The sequence below is a fragment of the Dryobates pubescens genome, chromosome 26 (assembly GCF_014839835.1).
Source record: "Dryobates pubescens isolate bDryPub1 chromosome 26, bDryPub1.pri, whole genome shotgun sequence".
Lineage (NCBI taxonomy): Eukaryota > Metazoa > Chordata > Aves > Piciformes > Picidae > Dryobates > Dryobates pubescens.
The window spans coordinates 2,728,127-2,751,003 of record NC_071637.1 but is presented as its reverse complement, the minus strand read 5'-3'; the positions used below and the strand labels follow the sequence as shown (position 1 = coordinate 2,751,003).

Genomic DNA, 22,877 nt, shown 5'->3' with positions numbered 1-22,877 from the left:
GTGGGCTAACCCAATATGCTGTAATGTGAAACAACACAAACAAAACCAAGCAGTATGCTTCAAAAAAGGTGCAGGACTCCACTGTGTAACCCTTCCACCAAATACCACCTACTGCTGGTTTTAAGTCTCCATTTTCTCTACTTCAACGAAAGCCATCCATCAGTCTCGCACGTAAAGACGTCCTTTCCAACCAACCCGGTGTCCAAGAGCGTTATTAATTCAGCAAATACCGGCCGGGCACAAGGTGCTCCCACACAACGCGGACGCCACACCTCTAGGACTTCTTGCGACTCCCCAGCACGCCCTACCAGCGATACAGAAAGGGCCACCGTGCAACTGCACACGAAACAACCAATGCAACTACCTTCAAGTCCACCAAGGAAACAATCTGACGAATTTCCTCCCTAACTCCGTCACATCGAAATCGCTAAGAATGGATACATCGAGTAAAACCAGAGCCAAGAGTTCGTAACGAAAGAAAGCTCACACAGAAGCCTGCTGAATGCTGGGACCCTCTTCAGCACTACTGCGTTTTGGGACGGCTTTGGCTTTTTCAGTTTTGGGTTTTGTTTGGCTGGTGTTTATTAGCCGAGAGGGTCGCTACATTACCGCACGGCAACTTCGCTGCCGTTTACAGCGTGGCCAAGGCGGGCGGTGGCGGTGCCGCAAGCACCAGGGGCCCTCCTTGCCGCAAAGTGCGGAGCGCCTGCCCCAGGGGCCGGGCAACAAGCAGCCGCCGGCGACCAGACGAGCGCCCACGGGTCCTGCCCCACGCGGCTGCCTCCGCGCCGCAGGGCCGCGGCACCGACCACGAGTCCGGGCCGCGGCACCCGCCGGACGCACAACTCCCGTGGTCCCGCCGCTCCTCCACCACCGGGGGCCCGCGAGGCGCCGCGCCCGAGCTGCGCGACCCCCGTATCGCCACCCGCGCCCGCCCAGCCCCGGCTGCCGCCTGCAGAGCCTCCGCGCTCCGGCGCCGCCGTAAGGTCACTCGGCCGCCCCCGCCGGCCGGGCCCTCGGCGCCTGCGCTCGGCTCGCACATACTCACCTGCCCGCGCCGGCCGCGCAGCTCCGCGGGGCGCGGGCGGAGGCGCGGCGAGAGAGAGCGGGCGAGCGCTGCCCCGCGGCCCAGAACCCCCGGCCACAGCGCGCCAGGCCGCGGCGAGGCAGGAGCAGCCCCTGCTCGGCGTCCCGAGCCCACAGCGCGGGAGGCACCGCCCGGCTCGGCCCTTTGTGCGCGGGGATGCGTGCCCGCCGCACCCGCCCGGCCTCCCCCCCAAAACTCGCCTCGCCGCGGGCCCGCAGCGCGAGGAAGGGCAGGCGGCGCGGCCATCCAGGCGCCGCCGCGCTCTTACCGAGGAATCTGTACGGGGAAAAAGGGTTAGAATGGAGCCGACCCGCCCCGGGCCCCGCTCCACGCCAAGCCAGCGCCACCGCCCGCGCAGCGCCACAAAATGGCCGCCTCGCTCCGCCGCCGGGGAGGGGCGGGGCCTGGGCAGGGCGGGCCGAGGGGGCGGGGCCGCACCAGGGACGGGCGGCGCGTGCGCCGCGCCTCCGCTCGCGGCTACGAGGGGCGCGTGAGGGGAGCCCGGGCCGCGGGAGTCGCGCGGCGCAGGGGAAGGAATGGGCGGCTGAGCGAGGCCTGGTGCTGCGGAGCGGGCACTCGAGGGCAGGCACTGCGCTTCCGGCCAGCACCAGAAGCGGGAGGACACTTGCACTTACGACCAGGTGTTAGAATTATAGCACAGCTCAGTTTACCCTGGGTTGGTGCCGGCTTGTGCGTAGCTGCCCCTTGCTAGATTTATCCTTCGCTTGACTAAACACGGGTGCAGTACAAATCCCTGGAGCACATCCTGAGCTGAGGAGCAGCCAGGAATCTCTCAGGAGATGCTGTTGCTGCTGCAGTAACACAGGACTGCAGCAGCAGACCTTTTCAGTGGAAAAAACCCTGTCATGATATGTTGGCGACGGGGACTGGAGTCAATACAGACGACCAATGTGATCGAGTATTGTTGCTTTATTGTTCCAGTATTGCACAACTATAGTGCGGCCATAGTGAGCATAGTATAGCAAAGGAAGGAAAGTGAAGTGTGTGTTAAGGGAACTTCTACAACTTACATAAACTCGGAGAGCCTCGTTGGCATAGCTTCATTGGTTCCCACGAGTGACCCCACGTCGTGCTGTTATCGATTGTTGGTCACACTGCTGGCGACACGGGGGGCTGCTGGTGCAGGTCCTGTTACCCCCAGATAGTTCTCCATGTTTACAGCTACCAGTGCCCTGCTTTAGTTACATGCTGCAGGCACACAGCATTGTTCTGCTACACTGCTAGCTGGCTCTGCACTTAGGCTGAGCATAGCCTACCACCATGTCAGGCTCCAGGCCTGCACTGCCAGGTTGCTCACACTGCTCCTCACTGGCATTGCCACGAAGATACACTGCAAGAAACAAATGACAACCAATCCTCGCCTCATGTCACAAACAATTTCCAGCAGGTTTGTTCAGCAGTTTACTTGGTTGTTTTTCAGTGCTTAATAGAAACCAGGGCTCAAAGGTGTGATGGGTGTGCTGTCCAGAGATGAGATCTGGCCTAGGGCTCAGAGTCTGGCCTCAAACCCACAACAGTTCGAAATGTCATAGATTCATAGAGTGGGTTGGGTTGGAAAGGACCTTAAAGACCATCTCATTCCAACCCCCCCTGCCACAGGCAGGGACACCTCCCACCATTACCAACAAAACTCGGAGTCAAACTCCCTACAACCAGTGTGAAGGTTTTAGGGAGTCAAAAGGTATTTATGGGAACGAGTCACTCCACAAATTCCCTGCCTCCCAAGCAGGTTTGGATCCAGTCCTATAAAACACACATTAGTGCACAGTCATTGCTTTTCCCAGGAATCATTAATAGTGTCATCATTTTGGAGCTCATGCTAATTATGCAAATCTCTTTTCCACAGGCACATTCCCAGCCTCTGGTGAATTTTGGGGAAGGGTCTTCAAGAAGAATTCCCCTGACTGCTTCCCCCTCTGATGCTCCAGTGCTCTTTATCACTCTGCTTGCTAGCCAACCCTAAGGTTCCTGCATGCTCAGAGAGGTATGGACTCACTAGTGAAAGTCTTAGCTGTCTGGAAGAGTCTGTGCTTTCTTATCTTCAGTAACACTGCTGACTTCACAGTTTATTGCCCTTCTTTACAGCATTCTTCATCTCCTTGTCTGAGGCCCACAGAGATATTCCCTTTCCAGATGTGTTATCTTAAAGAAACAAGCTAACAATGGTGGTTTGTCTGTTGTGCTCTGGTTAGTTCATTGACCTATTCTATCTCATATTTATTTATTTACCTCATTTGTTTCATTTTCTGCTCACACCACTGGAACAGGTTGCTCAAGGCCCTTGAAAACCTCCAGGGAGGGGCCATCCACAACCTCCCTGGGCAACCTGTTCCAGTCTCTTCCTACCCTCACTGTCAAGAATTTCTTCATAATCTCCAGTCTGAATTTATCCTCCTCCTTCTTCAGTCTATTCCGGTGCTTTCCAGCCAGGATGGTTCCACAATTCGATGATTCGCTCTCATCGTATCACCCCCAGCCCTTGTAAAAAGTCCCTCCCCAGCTCTCCTGTGGCCTCCTTCAGGTACTGGAAGGATGCTCTAAGGTCTCCCCAGAACCTTCTCTTCCACTGGCTGGAAACCCCAACTCTTTCAGCCTGTCCCCCTAAGGGAGGTGCCCCAGCCCTGCAGGTGGGATCTCACCAAAGCAGAGTACAGGGAAGAATCATCTCCCTCTTCCTGCTGGTTACATTTTTGATGCAGACCAGGACATGATTTTTTTTCCCCTCTGTATATCCCTTCTTTCTACTCCAAATTGTCCTTTACCACCCTTGTACCCTCTCAAAAAACAGCCTACACTTTGTCTTCTCCCTGTTAGCCCTGGGATTACAGATTTTGTACTCTGTTTGGTATTATTTGGTATTTATGAAATAAATGAGGTAAATAAATAACTATGAAATAGAATAGGTCAATGAACTAACCAGAGCACAGCAGACAAACCATATTCTGTCAACCTTGTGTCTAGGTCTTGTCCTGCTAAGCATGCCATCTGCTTAGACATCACTCCTCAATTGCCCTAGGTAGCATCCACTAATGCACCTTTGTCTAGCCTGAGTGACACGAGACAGGGTCAGTTGTTAGCATGCAGCCCTCAATACAGCCCAGAGCAGCAGCTCAGCACAATATGTGAAGGGTAGCAGGAGCACCTGCAACTCAGGGCCTCACTCTGCAGTGCTATTTGTGCTACACCAGCACCCTGCAGCAGGAAGAAAGTGTAGGATAACAAAAGGGCAGCAGTAGAGTGTCCCAGGCCAGAAGAAAACAAAGCCCCTGTACAATGTCACCGTGTTCCTTTCTGTTGCTGACAGCTCGTGAAGAGACTTGTGAAGGTTATTGTGTGGACCTGCACACACAAAATGAGGACCAAACCACATAATATTTAGTAGGTCTCTAAACTGTTGTCTGTCCTGACTCCATGAAGGCACACTGCAGAGCAAGTCTTGATGTCCTGGAGAGCTGCTGCAGACCCATATGTGTTCTTGCACCTCAAGCATTCTGGTTTGTGATGCAGCAAGGTCTGGAAAAGATGCCAGTGACACTGACCACCTCCATGGGTTTCCAGCTGCTATCTCAACCATACCCACATTTTCATGGGGAGAGAGCATTTAATTCACTCAAAACTAACAGAAGCAGTTCTCACTGCATCAGTTAGGTGTTGTAAAGGCAGAGCTCAGAGTAACTCATTCTTAGTCCTTGCCTACAAAAATAATCAGGGGCTTGGAGCACCTCTACTACAAGGCCAGGCTGAGGGAGCTGGGGGTGTTGAGCCTGGGGAAGAGAAGGCTCCAGGGAAACCTAATAGCGACCTTCCAGTACCTGAAGGGGCTACAAGAAGGCTGAAGAGGGACTGTTTGCAAAGGCCTGCAGGGACAGGCCCAGGGGCAATGGCTTCAAGCTAGAGCAGAGCAGATTGAGATTGGATGTGAGGAACAAGTTCTGCAGCAGGAGGCTGCTGGAACACTGCAGCAGGTTGCCCAGGGAGGTGGTTGAGACTCAATCCCTGGAGAACAGCTCTTTGGCCAGCTCTCAGCCTCAGGTAACTGTTTGATGTCAAAGCACGGGGCACCCTTGTTAGCAATTTGAGAACAGTTTGGCCATGACTGACAGCACAGCAGAACAACTGATGGGCTTGTCTTGTCAGACAGCTGGAAGATGGAACCTAGGAGGTGGCATTTTGTTGTGAGCAATAGTCTTTAAGTTCATGTCTGATTAAAAAAACAGTCCCCAGTAAAGTTTATGGCTGGCTGTATAACACTGTTTGTGAGTCTGTCAACTGGCCCTCTTCATCATCTCAAATCTGCAACAAGTGAATGTCTCCCTCTGCATAATCCAAGATTTGTGTGGTTGATATCCTCTATCAGTGTTTAGAAATGGTAAAATCCACCCATCAGAATGTGTTGCTCCCCTTGTGTATTACCTAACCGTCTCGCACTACTGAACGTTTCTCTTACTCCTCCTTGTCACACTGGTTCAATCTCTATGACACTTGCAAAACAGTGGCACTAAATCTTCACCCTCCTGGTATCCTCATCCTGTTTTATTCATTGACTGCCCTGCAGATGGCTGCAATGAATCACCAACACCCCTCCCATGCCACAGGCCTCCACATCTCCCTTACTTCTGAGTTACTGGCAGTTCCACCTGAAAATATTCTCCTCCCAAAGTTTACTGCCCCATACAAAATGCTTCAGCTGCATTCAGTGGTGGACAGCCAGTTGCTCATCCCTGCTGCTACTTCCTTGCATCATGGGCAAAAGCATCTCCACTGGAGATTTGTCCTCACCTTGTTCTGGAAGTTTTTCCCAAGATGCTTGTTTGGAGTGTGAGTAAGCTTCCCTGCATGTTCCCTGCAAGCACAATTTGTGTTCCATCAGAATTCTGTACTGCAGCATCATCACATCTGGAGCTCCCTTTTCTCAATCACCATTTGAGCTTTTGTCAAAGTAGATCAGGCAGCAAGTTTGAGAAAGAACTCCTCAAAAGCCAAGGGTTGACTTGATTCTGGTCTTGTGAGACCCCCACCTCAAAAACTCTGTCCTGTTCTGGTGTCCCCATCATAAGGACATGGAACTATTGGAGTGAGTCCAGAGGAGGGCCACAAGGATGATCCAAAGGCTGGAGCACCTCTGCTATGAGGACAGGCTGAGAGGGGCTGGGGGTCTTCCGTCTGGAGAGGAGAAGACTGCAGGAGGACCCTAGAGCTGCTTTCCAACAGCTGAAAGGATCCTACAGGAGAGCTGGGAAGGGTGCCCAGCAACAGGACAAGGGGGAAAGGTTTGAAGCTGAGGGGGAGCAGGGTTAGACTGGAGCTTAGGAAATTCTTCAGTGGTGAGACAGTGGAACAGGTTGCCCAGGGAGGTTGTGGGTATCTTCTTCCTGGAGGTGTTTAAGGCCAGGCTGTATGAGGGCTTGAGCAACCAAGTCTAGTACAGAGGTGTCCCTGCCCATGGCAGGAGGGTTGGAGTAGATGATCTCTGAGGCCCCTTCCAACCTGAGCCATTCTATGACAGGAAGTAAATGAAGGGGTTTGCTCTTTTGCTGTTCTCTAATAAAAGGCCAGACAGGTGGATCCAAAAAGACTGAAAGTAGCTAAGTTTAGGTCTTACCTATAATTTTTATTATCCATGAAGCACAATGTCATAAACACACAGTTCTAAAACATGCTGGGAAGATGTTCTCACATGCTTCATCCAGAAAAAGCATACAGCCCATGGGGAGAGCAGAGCACACACAGCTGCAAAAGCTCTTCATGCACATGGTAGTTTTTACAATGTTGAGATGAAACATAAGGTGCCAGCCCTACAGCATCAGAACTGCTAAAGCCAGTAGTTTCTACTAGAACAACTGAGGCTTAGCTTTGCATTGCAACCAAATCTGTCCTTGGGAACCCAAAAACTCCAAACATAAGCTGCTGTGTCACAATCCACCCTGTGGGACTCAGCTCCAGCTTTTACATTACACAGTCCACGCTCGAGGTAGATACCACCCACAACTGAAGATGTGCTCTCTACAGGGTGCATTCAGTTCAGCAGCCAATACAGCATCCATCCATCAACACAACCAATTGGAGAGCTGAAACAAAGGCACTTGGTGATAAGGGGTTAGGCTTCCTACTGGAAAGATCAACAAAGATAACAGAAGGGAATTTACTATGAATTAATCTCATTTTTAACAGACCCCAGGGAATGGATTCCCTTACAAGTGGCTGGCAGACAGCCGTGAGGTCTGTCACCCAGAGCCACCTGTTCTTATCTCCAACAAAACATCCAGGCTCAGCTGGGCAAGACTCCCTGACATGACAGAAGCCAACAGCTCACAGGCAGAGTAACAGCAAAGGACTCATTCCAAGGGAAGCAAAAAACCCCAGGCTGCATTAAGGCATTGCACCTTACCTGCTCTCCCAACCACCATCACACCACTGTGTCCTAACCAAACTGCTATTGCCACTGACCGACAGCTTCTGCCTACCTCCCTCCCCCAGGCACTCCAGCTTTCTTTCCTTAGAAAAAACTAGCACAGCACAATGGAGGGGACAGCAAAGTGCATCACCCTTGTATTGTGAATCCTAATGCAAAAGTATGTTTTGAATTAATGCAAATTAGTTTGTGCAAGCATCACCCCAGACCAGGTGAAACCAGAGGCAGGAACAGTGCTTAAGGAAAGCTGTTCAGAACTGCACATACAACTGAGCTGTGAAGGCACACAGCCACACAGAGCTGCCCTCTTCCTCTAGAAGTGCCAAGCTTCTTCTCATCTGACAATTTCTCACAGTGCAACACATCTGAGTAGCACAAAGCCAGCTGCTGTTGCAGGATGCCCACCCCAAACACACAGAGGTCCTTGGCAACAGCTCTGTGCTGCAAACACAACAGCTACAAGGGGACCTTTCACACTGAGGAGCAACAACCTCTCATCGGCACCCTGCTGGCCCAGGTGCAACAACCCGATTTCCTTTCCTTATCAGAGAAGGCATTTCCAAATAAATGATATTTTAGCATCAATTTCTCTGTGTCAATATCAATGCAGTATGTGTTACAGCATCCTGCCTCTCTCCAGGATAAAGACTAGTTTAATTTTTGGCTTCTTAGACTTTGTGACCACAAAGGGTAATTTCCCAGTCAAACTGCAAGCATCAAAAACCAGAAGTGCTGGGAAAATTTGTTCAGGAATGTACAGAAAATGCATTTTACTCTACATCCACATCTAGTCCATGGACAGAGATGTTCTCTCAGTGCTGAGTCCATTTAATGCTTTTGAGATCAATTCCATCCTGCACCATTTCCCAGAGGGGGCTGTAAAGAAAGGAGACAAATGAGGGCTATCAAAACCGCACACAGCAACATCAACAACAATAACCAAACAGGCAATTCAATCAGTGACATGAGAAATGAGATAGCCATCTACCCATCTTCTCCTTCTGGAGGTCAGCAAGCTTCAGACAACCAGTCCTCAACTGTATCCTCAACCCAAAACACAAGAGGTGAGAGGGCAGGCGCTCCACCTCATTACCCGCTCCCACGTTGGGTGTGAAGCGTTTGCCCTGCTTGCATTGTTTCCCTGACCAAGGCCGGATCCAAGAGAAGGTTTGTTATGAAGTTTGCTTCCTTAAAACATTCTCACTCCTGTTAAGATCAGGCTCCCTCCCTCCCCACTCTGGCACCACCAGAGACAACGAAATCCAGCTCCTCGCTGGCCGCCACGCCGGCGCTGCTGTGCAGCCAGCGCAGAGCCTCACCTCATCTCCCGCAGCCTCTTGACGTGCTGTATGCACTTCTGCACGGTGTAGTCCACCTCCTCCTCGGTGGTGAAACGGCCAATGCCAAACCTACACCCAAAGAAAACCATTAAGGACCGGGATGGCATGCAAACAGAGAGCTGGGACACATCCACCACATGCTTGTATCAGACAAGAGAGACCCTTGGAAGCACAGGGAAGAGCACCTCGCCCACCTTATAGACGAGTGAGCCAAGTCTTCATCCGTCCCAATTGCTCGCAAAACGTAGGAAGGCTCCAGAGAGGCTGATGTGCAGGCACTGGGGAAAGGGGAGGCAAGCAAATGTCAAACTTCTGTTCCTGTGCAGATGTTACAACTGAAGAAAACTCACTAACCTCCTCCAACACAGAACAGGCCACTTACAGACACAAAGCATTACTACGACTCTTTATGACAACCTGTCAGCCCATGGCTTGGATGGGAGCACACTGAGATGGGTTAGGAACTGGCTGGAGGGCCGAGCCCAGAGAGTGGTAGTGAATGGTGCCACATCCAGCTGGCAGCCAGTCACCAGTGGTGTGCCCCAGGGATCAGTACTGGGCCCCTTGCTCTTTAACATCTTTATTGATGATCTGGACGAGGGCATCGAGTCCATCAGCAGTAAATTTGCTGACGACACCAAGCTGGGGGCAGGAGTTGATCTGCTGGAGGGTAGAGAGGCTCTGCAGAGGGACCTGGACAGGCTGGGCAGATGGGCAGAGGCCAACGGCATGCGATTTAACACATCCAAGTGCCGGGTTCTGCACATTGGCCACAGCAACCCCAGGCAGAGCTACAGGCTGGGGTCAGAGTGGCTGAGAGCAGTCAGGCTGAGAGGGACCTGGGGGTGCTGGTCGACGGTAGACTGAACATGAGCCTGCAGTGTGCCCAGGCAGCTAAGAGGGCCAATGGCATCCTGGCCTGCATCAGGAACAGTGTGGCCAGCAGGAGCAGGGAGGTCATTCTGCCCCTGTACACTGCACTGGTTAGGCCGCACCTCGAGTACTGTGTCCAGTTCTGGGCCCCTCAGTTTAGGAAGGAGGTTGACTTGCTGGAACGAGTCCAGAGAAGAGCAACAAAGTTGGTGAGGGGTTTGGAACATAAGCCCTACGAGGAGAGGCTGAGGGAGCTGGGGTTGCTTAGCCTGGAGAAGAGGAGACTGAGGGGTGACCTTATTACTCTCTACAACTACCTGAAGGGAGGTAGTAGACAGACGGATGTTGGTCTCTTCTCCCAGGCAAGCAGTACCAGAACAAGAGGACACAGTCTCAGGCTGCGCCAGGGGAGATACAGGCTGGATGTTAGAAAAAAGTTCTATACAGAAAGAGTGATTGCACATTGGAATGGGCTGCCTGGGGAGGTGGTGGAGTCACCATCACTGGAGGTTTTTAGGAGAAGACTTGACGGGGTACTTGGTGCTGTGGGTTAGTTGCTTGGGCGGTGTTGGATTGGTTGATGGGTTGGACGCGATGATCTTGAAGGTCTCTTCCAACCTGGTTTATTCTATGTATTCTATGTATTCTATGTATTCTATGTATTCTATGTATTCTATGTATTCTATGTATTCTATGTATTCTATGTATTCTATGTATTCTATGTATTCTATGTATCTCTGGAGATCCCTTCCAGCCTCTCATGTTCTGTGATTCTGTATCAGCTTCCTCAGCCTCTTAGAAACCAGCAGTGAACACCAGCAAGAAAAGAGCTATTCCTGTGGCTGCGGAGTGCGAGGGGCAGGCATTAGAGGGGAATGAGGGCAATGAATAGGAGCACAAGGGACAAAGAGCTAACACAGGGAACACAGGAAGAATCAACACACGGGCAAACAGATGCAGCGGGAATGCAGCCTGGCTGCAGAGGCAGGGCGGTGGTGTGGCCAAGGTCTCTCTGCTTTCAGAAGCCAAACCTGTTTCCTCTGGATCTCATGGGAATTGGTCAGGCATTGCACTAGATTGCTCAGGGAGGTGGCAGAGTCACTGTCCCTTGAAGCTGTGGACATGGCCGAAGTGGTCTTGGGTTGGACTCAGTGACCTTGGAGGTCTTTTCCAACCAAAACAATTCCATGATTGCAGTCTAAGAGGTAGCTAAATGCCAGCTATGAAAACAGACAAAGGATCCAAAGCAGAACTACCCAGAGATTGTAACATACCAACAGAACATCAGAACAGAAAACCAAAAACAACTTCACAAGCTGCTGTTATGCAGCAGAATGAAACAGTACAGAGAGGACTCCAGAGCAAGATGAGCTAGCTAGTGGCTGTCAGCAGAGAACTCCCATCCTGAAGCAGCAGGCAAAGCTGGTTACATGCTGTTACTCAGTTTTACAGGTAGCAACACACAGAACAAACCAAAGTGCTGTCTGCAGCTCCAGTGCACAAAGCAGAACCTCAGAAGAGGTTTTCAAGTTACAGAAGTGTTCAGCTTCAGAGGCAGTCAGGTGGAGACTTGTTCTTCCTGTTCACAGTGCCAGCAAGTTCCTCATTAGGATATGCTGACCACTTTGTTCTCAGAGCTGAGGAAAGGAGGGACCTGCACACCTGCACTAACTCCACTGTGAGAACTGGACTGCCTCAGTAACAGAGAAATTAACTCAGCACTCCTGCAGGCCATAGGGCTCCATACAAGTGTGTGCCATATTCCTGCTGCTCTGGCACAAACACAGGCACTGTGAGCTACCTGAACTCAGGTACTTTCCAGCCTTGAGAGGTTCTAGTCACAATCTGTCACTCATATGAAACTCTGCTGAAGGACAGAAGCTGCTCGAGCGCTGGTGGCCTTCAGAATGAAGTGTCCCCAGCAGTTCCAAGTCAAGGCCAGCAGTATCACAGGGAACCAGTGTGCATGGCTGGCAGGCAGGAATTTCTAGGGTGTTTTTTATGCTTTTGGTTTGGGGTGGGGGAGTTGGGGTTTGTTGTTCTCAGGAGGAGTAAATTTGACCTTCATTTGAAATGTGCCACTTCAGAGAAGCATCACCTTGGAATGCAACCAATGCCAGAGTGACTCCTTAACCAAATACAGGGCACAGAGGACACCACTCCTTGGTTTGCACCTCCTTTAGCTGATGTTGCTTTCCCTCCCAAACACACTGCTACCCCTCCCACACATTCCACCTACCTTCCTGAAGACAGAGCCACATCTTTCAGAGCCATCAGAAGACTTTCCCCTTCCACATATGCAAAAGATAAGTTGATGCATCCTACATACCAATAAACAAAAACATCTTCCATCAGCTGAATTTTTTTCACAGCAAGAGTGATCAGACACTGACACAGGCTGCCCAGGGGGGTGCTTAAGGGTCGTTTAGATGTGGTGCTTGGGGATATAGTTCAGGGGTGAATTCTGTTGAGTAGGGTCGATGGTTGGACTGGGTGATCCCAAGGGTCTTTTCCAACCTGAGTGGTTCTGTGAAACCTAGGGCAAGTCCCACCCCTCGTGGCACTGGTTACACAGGGTGCAGCTGAAGTGCATTATCCAGCCATGGCCATTGACACCAAGGAGCCAGAGGGCTCCAAGCAGCTCAGGCCCTTGCTGGTGTTACCTGGGTAGCGATGCTCTCTGTCTCCATTCATGACCACATCAGGAACCTCGCTCATGATGTTCGTGACCAGTCGCTCTGCCAGCTGGGAGATTCGCTTGTGGTCATACTAGCAAAGAACCACAGAAGAGACCAGAGCAATTAACAGTGCCAAGTTTGACTTCACTCAAACTGCTTTGTGTCACCAGCCAGGAGCATACTGAAGCAGCTGGATTTAGACAAGACTACAGAAAGAACTCATCTGAAACTTCAAAAGACTGCGTCAAGTTTTGCCTGCTCTAGAGACTGTTTTAAAAGCCAGTCACCAGTTTGTTTGCAGGAAGGTCAGCCTTCAGGTATAGCCCAAACCACCCAGAAAGATCCTCATATACAAGCTGTCCAACAAGCTTTGCTGTGAGCACAGCGCTCTGTGTGTTTGAAGACGAGTCAGGGAACGCAGAACGTGATGCATTCTGCAACACAAGCAAAGTGCTCTGGCCTGGGCCCTTTACTTCCCTAGGAGCTCTCAAACTACAAAAATCATAGAATCCCATAGAAGGGATCTCCAAAGCCCATCCAGTCCAACTCCCTGCACTCAGCAGGGACATCCTCCACTGGAGCAGGTTGCCCACAGCCCTCTCCAGCCTCACCTTGAATAGCTCCAGGGATGGAGCCTCAACCACCTCCCTGGGCAACCTGCTGCAGTGTTCCAGCAGCCTCCTGGGGCAGAACTTGTTCCTCACATCCAATCTCAATCTGCTCTGCTCTAGCTTGAAGCCATTGCCCCGGGCCTGTCCCTGCAGGCCTTTGCAAACAGTCCCTCTTCAGCCTTCTTGTAGCCCCTTCAGGTACTGGAAGGCTGCTATTAGGTGTCCCTGGAGCCTTTTTTCTCCAGGCTTAACAACCCCAGCTCTCTCAGCCTAACCTTGTAGTAGAGGTGTTCCAAGCTCCTGATTATTTTTGTAGGCAAGGACTAAGAATGAGTTACTCTGAGCTCTGCCTTTACAACACCTAACTGACACAGTGAGAACTGTCCACATGTGGTGTCCTGTTTTAGACTGAAAAATGAGGTCACTTACACTAACAAAGCAGTAAGGTGTGGTACCAGCTCCAGTGCACACAAACACACAGATGCACACATGCACTTCCTGCCTGTTTAGAAGCCTGAAAAAGCTTTAGAAGAAAATAAGGCTATCTCTAATGTTAAATGACTTAGAAATACCAACACCCTGCCAGGCAAGAAAGAGAATCCAGATATGAAGCTCAGGCTGAATTCAGGCTCTGCAGGCCCACTAGCCTCCAACAAGGCTTCCCTAACCCCCGAGTTCATAAGGTGAGTCCCTGCCTGTCTCCCAGGAAGATTCACAGAGTAGGTTGGATTGGAAGGGACCATAAAGACCATCCAGTGCCAACCCCCTGCCATGGGCAGGGACACCTCACACCAGCCCAGGTTCCTCAAGGCCTCATCCAGCCTGGCCTTGAACACCTCCAGGGAGAAGGCAGCCACAGCCTCCCTGGGCAGCCTGTGCCAGGGTCTCACCATCCTCACCGTCAAGAATTTCCTCCTAGTCTCCAGTCTAAATCTGCCCTTCTCAAACTTCAATCAGTTGCCTCTCATCCCATTACAACAAGCCCTTGTCAAAAGTCCTTGCCCAGCTTTCTTGAAAGCCCCTTCCAGGTCCTGGCAGGCTGCTATACTGTGTATGGATGTCAGACTTGCAGGATGTTTGCATTCCAGTTGCAAGAATGCCCTGGTGCCCACAGACAGTTGAAACAGCACACAGAGGCTTGGACACCAGACCTAGCAAACCCCTGTACTGTCCAAGCTATTAAAAGTAACAAATAAAAGGATTCTTAGCTGCAAAACTGCAAACTTGCACTTACTTGCATTTTGTAAGTATGATAATGGACTATGGAGCCTTTTTTTTTGGTCACTAAACTTTACATAAACATTTCAGAGACGCTGCTAATGCACTCAGAGTGAAGAGATGAGTCCAAGCACTTAAAACTGTGTTATCACTAAAGCTGTCAACTGGAAGCCTGTTGTGGAAAATTTGATTGAAACCACCTAAAAAGAAACTTCAGAAAGCTGACACATCAATTCCCAGTTACCCAAAACCATCCCTGAGGATCTCAAAACATTTACTCCAGGTTGTAACACAAGTCTCAACTTCAATTCAGGCACACAGACTGAAAAAGACCTCAGAAATCTAAGACCCAGCCAGCCCTGATAGGTTACTGTCTGGAATCTAGGCCATGCATCTTCTCCCACGTACCTCCATCTCTTGCTGTGCCACTTCACACGCTGCCCCCAGGCCCACTGCCAAAGGAGTGGGCACAGTCCCAGACCGCAGCCCTCTCTCCTGGCCTCCCCCGCTTTGCAGGGGCTCCAGCCTGACCCGTGGCCGCCGGCGAACATAGATGGCACCAACCCCTGGAAAAGAAGGAGAGCAGCTTCAGCACCCACCCACAGTGGCAAAACTCTGGACTCAAGGTTTAGAAACCTTCCTCATTTCCTCAGCACACACTCAGGACAGCTTGCTGAGGGAAAGCGTGAGCAAGACACAGGAGCACGTTAGCTAAGAGCAGGCTGTGTTCCCACTGCTCATGCTCCTCCTCATTCAGGCTCCCAGAGCCTCCACTATGGGAGAAGCTGAGCTGCAGCTTCCTGAGCCTCTGTGCTCTTCAGCCATCTAAGGACTCCGTGCTTCCCTTAATTCTCACAACTCCTGTGCTTGGCTGGAGTTCCTCCCTTTGCACTGAAGCTTTTATACACAGGTATTTCATTGAAGATCCCTTCCTAATTCCAACTGAAAGTTCTAGAACTCCTTTCCCGGGATTACCAGGCCAGCACCAGCCCCAGGAGTCCTCTCCCCTTCTTCTCATTAAGGATACTCATCAGTGGCACCAGTTTCCAACAGGCAGAACAGATAAGCCAGTTTTGACAGTCAGCCTATTTCAAACTCTGTTTTTCCTACCTAGAAACTTGACTGATACACACTCACTGATACTGTGGCAGTTTGGGCTGGGGGCCTCCTGCTGGTGCCATAAGGGGTGCGCTCTGGTGCCCCGAGTCTCCAGCCCAGTGGCTGGAAGCTGTGTATTTCATACCCATCATGTCCTGCTCCCCATGAAGCCATCTGCAAGGTCTCACACTTCCTCTTTCTTCCCTTGCTGTTCCCATGGGAGATGCTCCCTATCTGGTAATGGAAGGGGAGTTATCTCCAGATCTCTTGGGCCTGGCTAGGCCTAATGCCAGGAGGAGAAGGGAGAAGGGCAATCTCAGATCTGGCCAGCTGGGATTAGCCTAGCAGTGGAGGGAGAAGAAGAGCAAGCCCTGGGGGTTTGGGGTGTACCCTCAGGTAGGGAGAAGGGAAATGCTGGGAGGCTTCTGAGTGTGCTATAAGGGACTCTATGCTTTGGGATCCTTTGGGTCACTGTGCTTGTAGCTTCTGTAAAACACTCACTGCTTTTCCATTTAAACTTTCCATCACTTCTGCAATCTGTCTGAGTCTTTTTTTCCTGCCCCAGTGGGAGGCAAGAGAGGATCTGCCTCCAGCTGTGACAGATACACAATGAGTGACTGTCACCACAGGAAGAATGTTTGTAACTTCTGCTCATAATGCTCTGTGAAAAATTGTCTGTGATCTGCCCAGTTATTAGTTGAAAACTCAGTCCTCATCCAGGAGAGCTCATACAGAAAAAGACAACACACTGAAAAAATACTGAATTTGCCTTTGTTTCCAAATAGGACACAGATGACAGCAAACCTGACTTCTGTCTATCTACACCCAGTGTGACAAGCAAAATGGACTGTGCCAGTGCTAACAGCTGAACCTTTAGTATCTGAGTGTCAACTTCACAGCCAGATTTTAAACCCCATTTTTCAAAGATGATGCAGAACTGGGGTTGGGGGAAAGAAGCCATTGGAAGTGGACAACAACCAAAATCACCAAGAAATTAAACTTTTCAGTTACCTTTCAGTCTCCTTGCTGCAAGTCAGACTTGGGTTGAAACTTTGCCCTATAAGCTGGTGGTTTCCTTTCCACCATTTCAGCATCAATTCTGCTTCACACCATGCAGATAACACCTGAAGAGCATCCTAATGCTACTGTATCTTCCTTTGGTGAAGCCACCTCACGACCCATCAGCACTAAAGATCCATTTACTACAGCTTTAAGTCTGGCAGCAGTGCCTGAACTACTCCACAGGCAGTCCAGTAAGAAGAGTTTTCTAAGCAACAGCTCCTATGACAGACAGGTTTGGCTCACATCTTGTGTCCCTAAGGTAGGCCCAGAAAGAAAATCTCTCTAGAAAAGCACTTCAGTACAAGTACCTTTGGGGCCATAAATTTTGTGGCCACTGATGCTCATCAGATCTATTTTCATGTCGTTGACATCCATAGGAAGTTTACCAATTGCCTGTGCAGCATCTGTGTGGAAGAAAACCTTGTGTGCACGGCAGATCTCACCTGGAACAGAAGAGAAACACACCCCCCCCCACATTATCTCATCTCACTGTTATGACTGCAGGGATCAGAACAAGGAATCTAAAGCATCAGTTTATAGCAGGGATGGGTTCTGAGGTGAAGAAGGGAGAAATAGGTGCTGTCAAGTTTCTTTCACTGTGAAGCGTCTAAAGCCCTCTGGCTGATACCTTGCTGGGCACAGGCTCAGGCAGGTCAGAAGGTAAGACTACAGGATTCTTTTCAGTTGAGAAGTTGAAGAGTCTTCTGATGTTAAAAAGTGAGATTGTTTCCAAAGCCACACCTTGTTTAAGCACAAACAACTGCAAACAGTTTTCCCCACAGGGATGACTCCCCAGCTGGACAAAATTACTTTTCTCTTCCTCCTCCATTATTTTTCTTCTCAACACCAGTCCAGCTTTACTTTCAAGTTTATACTTGCCAAGCATTGTCATGCCATTTCCTCTGTTTTCCAAGTATTGCAATCCTCAGCTTCAAAAGTGTTCACAGAATTGTCACTAGCCCTCACACTAGTGGCTGATGGCTGCCACTTGAAGCCACACTAGCGCCTGTCATCAACATCTTTGCATCCAGAGCTAAACTAAAGTGCACCAAGGAAGCAAACAATGCAGTGTTAGTGAGCAGGGGACTGAATTGTTCAATTCTGTCATCCAAAAATCTCAGAACTAATCCTCCACAGAGTCTGTACCTAGCACAGTTGTACCCTAGAGCCCTCCTTTGCTCCAGTTCAGCATTACCTTTCACAGGAGCAGCTGTCCTCCCGTGGTCCAGCAAGAGCAGCATTGCCACTGCTAAGGGCAGGCCACGAGCCTCACAGTAACCAGGCTGTAGGTTAACCCTGCAGGCCACAGGCCTGGGCTATGGGACCTGCTACCAAGGTGTTATGAGAGCTGACTGTGGGAACCAGACCTTGGCACCAGCTATCTCTGCCATTCAAGCACGGGACAACAGTAACAGCCCCGACAATATAAGCACAGGTGGCAAAAAGAGCCCTGGCTCTCCTGGTCTCTCTTCACCTACTCTGAGGTGCCCATCTCTCCATCTGCCTGCTCAGAGCTTGGCTCACCCTCTGGTTCCAATAACCTGGCTTTTCAGTGGCCTTTTGACCTCCAAACCAATTATTTGTGACAGCACACAGCAATACTGGGGGTAAAGCAGTGTCTAAGTGGTCCCCATCCCTTGCCACCCCAAATTCTGTGTTTTAAACAAGCACTCAAGAATGCATTTGAGTCTGCAACCCCAATCTGGCCAGTTACTCTGTACAACGTCTCCATCCACCATACAATTCAGAATGAAACTGGAGATACTGCAGCTGATCTGCACTACAAGGCTGTCACTTGCTGTAAAAGTACTGAATTCCATTCTCATTTCCCTTTTAAGACACATTTTTATTTGGGACAGCATTATTATTGATTCCTTAACTATATCAACACCTGCTCTTCTGCATCAGCAGCACCTGGCTCTGCAAACATGAAGTGAAACGAAGCAGCAGTGAGAGCAGCTGGCCTCTGGAAGCCATGGAGTACTCACCAATGTCACCAACTGGCTGCTTTACTCCTATTTCATTATTCACAGTCATTACAGAAACCAAACTCGTGTCTGGCCGGAATGCAGCCTCCAGCTCCTGGTGAAACATTCAAACAGGCAGAAGCTGTGATTAAAGCAGCAGCAAGATCCCTGTGCACACCTTCAATTTGCCAGCAAATCTTAACCACTAGCCTCATAACTAGCACACCACCACCAACCCCCTGGGCTCTGACAATCTTGGTGAGAGCACCAAGCTGTGTGAATACAAAGAGAAGACCTAGGGGAGACCTTATTACAGCAGATTAGTCCACAAAGAGTGGCTTGCATGAGGATGGAAACTCCCTTTTTATGAGGAGTCTCATGGAAAAGTCAAGGAGTGACAGGGGCAAGTTACTGCTGGGGACATTCCCATTGCACTCCAGAAGAAAATGTTTCCCTATGAGAAAAGTCAGACATTGGAATCATCACCCAAGGGAAGCAGTGGATTCCCCCTGTGTTGGGCAGTTTTAAGACTCACTTGACAGGGTGCTGGGTCAGCTCACTTCACCTAGCAAGGCTGGACCAGATGCACCCTGCATCGGCTCAGAACGGGCTTTTGCTGTGTCTCATACACTCTCCTGAACTGTTTTCCTTAATGAATTAACCACCCACAAAATATCTTAAGCCACATCTATCCAAATTGAGGTGGCTATAAAGGAACTGCAGTACCTAGAAGAAAGCATCCTGCAAAGGAGTCATAGAACTGCAGAATGGCTCAGGCTGGAAGGGACCTCAGAGCTCATCTACTCCAAGCCCCTCGCTAAGGGCAGGGCTGCCTCTCAACTAAACTCAGCTGCTTAAGGCCTCATCCACTCTGGTCTTGAACACCTCCAAAGAGGGTGCATCCACAACCTCTCCAGATGACCTATTCCAGAGTCTCACCACCCTTGACAGAAGAACTTCTTCCTAAGCTCTGCTCTCCCTCAGCTTCAAACCATTCCCCCTTATCCTGTTTCTAGACTCCTTCATGAAAAGGCCCTCTGCAGCCTTCCTGTAGGATCCCTTCAGCTACTGGAAAGCAGCTCTAGGGTCCTCCTGGAGTCTTCTCCTCTCCAGGCTGAACACCTCCAGCTCCCTCAGCCTATCCTCATAGCAGAGGCCCTCCTCTGGACTTGCTCCAAGAGTTTTATGTTCTTCTTGTGGTGGGGAGAGTGTTTAAGTTGGGGTCTCACCGCAAACTTCTCTGACAACACACACAGCACTCCTGTGCCTGCAGGCCTGCTCTCTCTACCCCACCATGCAGAAACAAGGTCTCTCCATGCCAGATGACAGGGCTAGAAATAAAACTGAAGCTATCCTGTATTACAGGACACAGGAGGAAATACAGGCTTGTTCTTCTAAAAGCCAGGACTGCAGCCAGTGCAGCCAGAAGGCTCTGTGCACAGACAGAGCACTGTAATCGCTGTTGTCTGATGCCTTGAGTAGCTTAGGTCATGATATTTCAGCCACTGACTGATGTATCAAAAGCAGCCTCTCCTAGTCATGTACTGGGTTCTCTGAAAGGTATGCAACAGCTCCACTGCATGGGTATGAATGGCAGCAGGTGAACAGTGGGGTGAGATGGGTGTTTTGGCTGAGAAGAAGTATACAGCACCAGAGAGAACAGAAAAGTCCTTCTCTGGCCGTGATGGAGACCTGATTGTCGTTCTACCTTGTGATATTTACCATCCTTTCTCCTTTATTATCAAAGGGACACATCACTTGAGTATCAATTTGAAGGAAAAACATCTTCTGTTCCCACTTTCTTCTCATCAGTAAACAACCTACCTTCAAGTCTATCAGCCCATTCTTTTTGACAGGCAGATAGGTGACTTGAAAACCTTCTGCCTCCAAGGAGCGGCAAGAATCCAACACGCACTTGTGCTCGGTCTGTGTGGTGATGATATGCCTTTTCCTGGACTTATAGAACCTTGCAACACCCTGTCAGCACAATCCATAAACAAGAAATCTGCCATCAGACCACTGAAGAGTGCAAGCCTTACACAAAATCATCAGAGAAGTGAAATTCCGACGGAGACAGAACCAATGCGGATCTTCTCCGCCTGCCCCGAGTCATGCACCTCACAAAGGTCCTGTCCTCTAATTCCCACTGCACCTTTCCATCAGAACTCATTGCTCAAAGCTTTTCAGATTGCAGAGAGCCTGGGAAACGTTAACTGACGTAAGTTCCAGACACTGCTAACATGTGCAAGGGAGTCACACACAATGAGAGGTCTGGATGACCAGGTACTAAGGGCTAAAACACTGCACTCTTAGTCAGAAGCTTGTAATCAGCATCTCTGCTGTATTTCATGACAAGGACTGTAAGCACCTAAGCAGAAGGACTGCATTTGGTGTATAGGAGATAAACACTGAGTATTATACTCTGTCCTCAAAAACGTGCCCTGGGTACCAAAGCACCCCAGTATCTCCTCCATGTATGTAGCAGAAGACCACAGGCATGCATATTATTTGCTAACGAGCACAACACACTGACCCCCCCCCGAAAGACAGGTGAAGCTCTTAGGAGTGCAATTCTAATGTAATCAATAACTCTCATTGCAAACCTTTTACCTTGATTGCCATATTGTTCGATTCTGTTGCACCACTGGTAAAAATAATTTCCCTTGCATCAGCTCCTATTAAATCTGCAACTTGCTGTTTAAAAAGAAATGCAAATGTAATTTGCAGGTAAAACTGCATGAGCTCACCACTGACAAACACAGCAACACTTTCTCCAGCACACCCCCTGAGCCCCCAAGGTGTTGAACAGCCATGCCACAGGTGCAACATTCCGAGTATCTACAAACCCCCACGAGCAAGCCACAGTCATTAGAAGCAGTGGCATGAAGCATTCGTGACCTTGTCAGACAAGAGCGCAGAAATCAAGCAGGCAAAACCAAAAACCAACAGAAGACCCCAAAGGGAATGACAAGACCCACACCTGAGATTAGGAAAGTTATCAGCCATGAAGCTAGCCCAGCTACTGCAGCAGCATGCTTGTGTCCTCAGGAAACTACAAATCCTGAGGTGCTTTTGTCTAAAGCATTGGGTTCTGCCCCTTCGATTGCTTGAGTCTCACTAGTTTTTCTTGCACTAAATCTGCTGAAATACAGCTAAGCGAAGGGTAAGCTGCTAATTCCAGCCCACAGAGAACTAACCAGCTGCAATGGTTTATCCTTGCTTTTGATTTTCCTTCGACACTGAGCTTCCCGCCAGCAGGAAAACCACTCTGGCTGCAGGGAGCCCCAGACTCACCCGCCTCGCCTTCTCCATGGCAGCCTCGCTCTCCCAGCCGTAGGCATGGGTCCTGGAGTGGGGATTGCCATAGTAGGCTGTCAGATACGGGAGCATGCTGTCCAGCACCCTGGGATCCTGGGGGACACAAACCACAGCTTTAGAAACAGAGAAGCGAAAGCCTCTATGTCCCTGCTACACCCCACGGCCTCCCCCTGCCCCAGAATTCACAGCGCTGATGCTGCAGCACCTGCATTCAGCTCCAGCCAGACCCCCAAAACGTGATGCTGTCCTACTATCCACATCTGCCCTAGCAGATGGGAGCAGCCAGCAGCCGTGTTCTGTGCTCTCCTACACTAACCTCAATCTGCACCAAGATGAACACAGAAGAACAGGGTTTTCTGAGCAGAACAAACACGAAGTCTTAAAAAGCCAGGGAAACTTAGGTGAAGAATTTGGTTAAAGACTTTCTTGTGGCCCCTCAAAGCAACACCCTGCCCCGCAGATGTCAGGCAACGCTGCTCTGCCTCTGCTCCCACCCCGCGGCACCTCGGACAAGAAAGGAGGCACCGAGCCGGCACACTCCGGGGTGCGGCGAAAGTGTGGAGAGCGATGAGACTGTGGCGGCGCCATCAAAAGGCTGACCTCGACCCCTCCGTGCCCCGAGTCAAAGCCCCTGTGTCGTAGCAGCTCCTTCGGGTGCCTCTGCTTTCCCGCAGCCAGCCCGGGAGCGCAAGGAGAGCCGGAGCTCGGGGGACAGACCAGAGCTCCACAGACAGCGCTTGTTTCTGCGCGCCCCCCGTGTGTCCCGCTCCCGGGGCGGACCTGGGGACACAGCGGCTGCAGCGCCAAAAGGAACGCGCAAGGCGGCAGATAGAGCGCGACCCGGCCCTTACCAGCGGGGTGGTGGCCTGGACGTCCATGTAGAGAGGCCGCGGGGCGCCGACTCCATCGCCACTTGGCCCTGAGGGGAGCAGGAGGGAAGAGGACGAGCTGCTGACGGAGGCCGGCGGGAGAGGCGCGACGGCGTTCCGCCGGCCGGACCTGCCAGCGCCTTGGGCTCTGCCCCACCCATGGCCTTACCCGGTCCCTGTCCCGGTGCTTGTGCTTGTGCCTGTCCTGGTGCCGGTCGCGGCGCGGCCGCCGAGAACCAACGAGGGACGAAAGCCGCCCGCGGGGCCGGCAGGCGCCGCCACAGCAGCATGGCCGCGGGACTGCGCGGGGCCCGCCCCTTCCG

At 50.8% G+C, this 22,877-nt stretch overlaps 2 protein-coding genes across 5 annotated transcripts in view; both read right to left on the bottom strand.

Annotated features, from left to right (window-relative positions):
- The window catches only part of RBM12 (RNA binding motif protein 12), a 49,514-nt gene extending 48,043 nt beyond the window's left edge, over nucleotides 1–1,471 (bottom strand). For all 4 annotated transcript variants that reach the window (XM_054173649.1, XM_054173648.1, XM_054173646.1 and 1 more), the window contains exon 1: nucleotides 1,356–1,471. The gene's annotated coding sequence lies outside the window, so the exon portion shown is untranslated. The remainder of the gene's footprint in view (nucleotides 1–1,355) is intronic.
- Nucleotides 1,472–8,047: 6,576 nt separating this feature from the next.
- Nucleotides 8,048–22,866, bottom strand: NFS1 (NFS1 cysteine desulfurase). The gene is made up of 13 exons (XM_054173562.1): nucleotides 22,724–22,866; nucleotides 22,537–22,604; nucleotides 21,662–21,778; nucleotides 20,978–21,061; nucleotides 20,192–20,344; nucleotides 18,389–18,482; nucleotides 16,709–16,843; nucleotides 14,649–14,806; nucleotides 12,397–12,502; nucleotides 11,973–12,054; nucleotides 9,055–9,138; nucleotides 8,840–8,929; nucleotides 8,048–8,396 (listed from the first exon to the last, which is right to left on the bottom strand). The coding sequence occupies exons 1-13, from the start codon at nucleotides 22,842–22,844 to the stop codon at nucleotides 8,333–8,335; spliced, it is 1,356 nt and encodes a 451-aa protein (XP_054029537.1). The 5' UTR covers nucleotides 22,845–22,866; the 3' UTR covers nucleotides 8,048–8,332.
- Nucleotides 22,867–22,877: the final 11 nt, after the last annotated feature.

What these genes read in the sequence shown, in the direction of transcription:
- NFS1 (XM_054173562.1), bottom strand. Translation starts at nt 22,844, where the DNA reads ATGCTGCTGTGGCGGCGCCTGCCGGCCCCGCGGGCGGCTTTCGTCCCT. An exon ending in AGCACCGGGACAGGGACCGG is followed by an intron (nt 22,605 to 22,723) that starts GTAAGGCCATGG and finishes TGCTCCCCTCAG; the next exon opens with GGCCAAGTGGCGATGGAGTC. An exon ending in ATGGGCTGATAGACTTGAAG is followed by an intron (nt 18,483 to 20,191) that starts GTAGGTTGTTTA and finishes ATGTTTCACCAG; the next exon opens with GAGCTGGAGGCTGCATTCCG.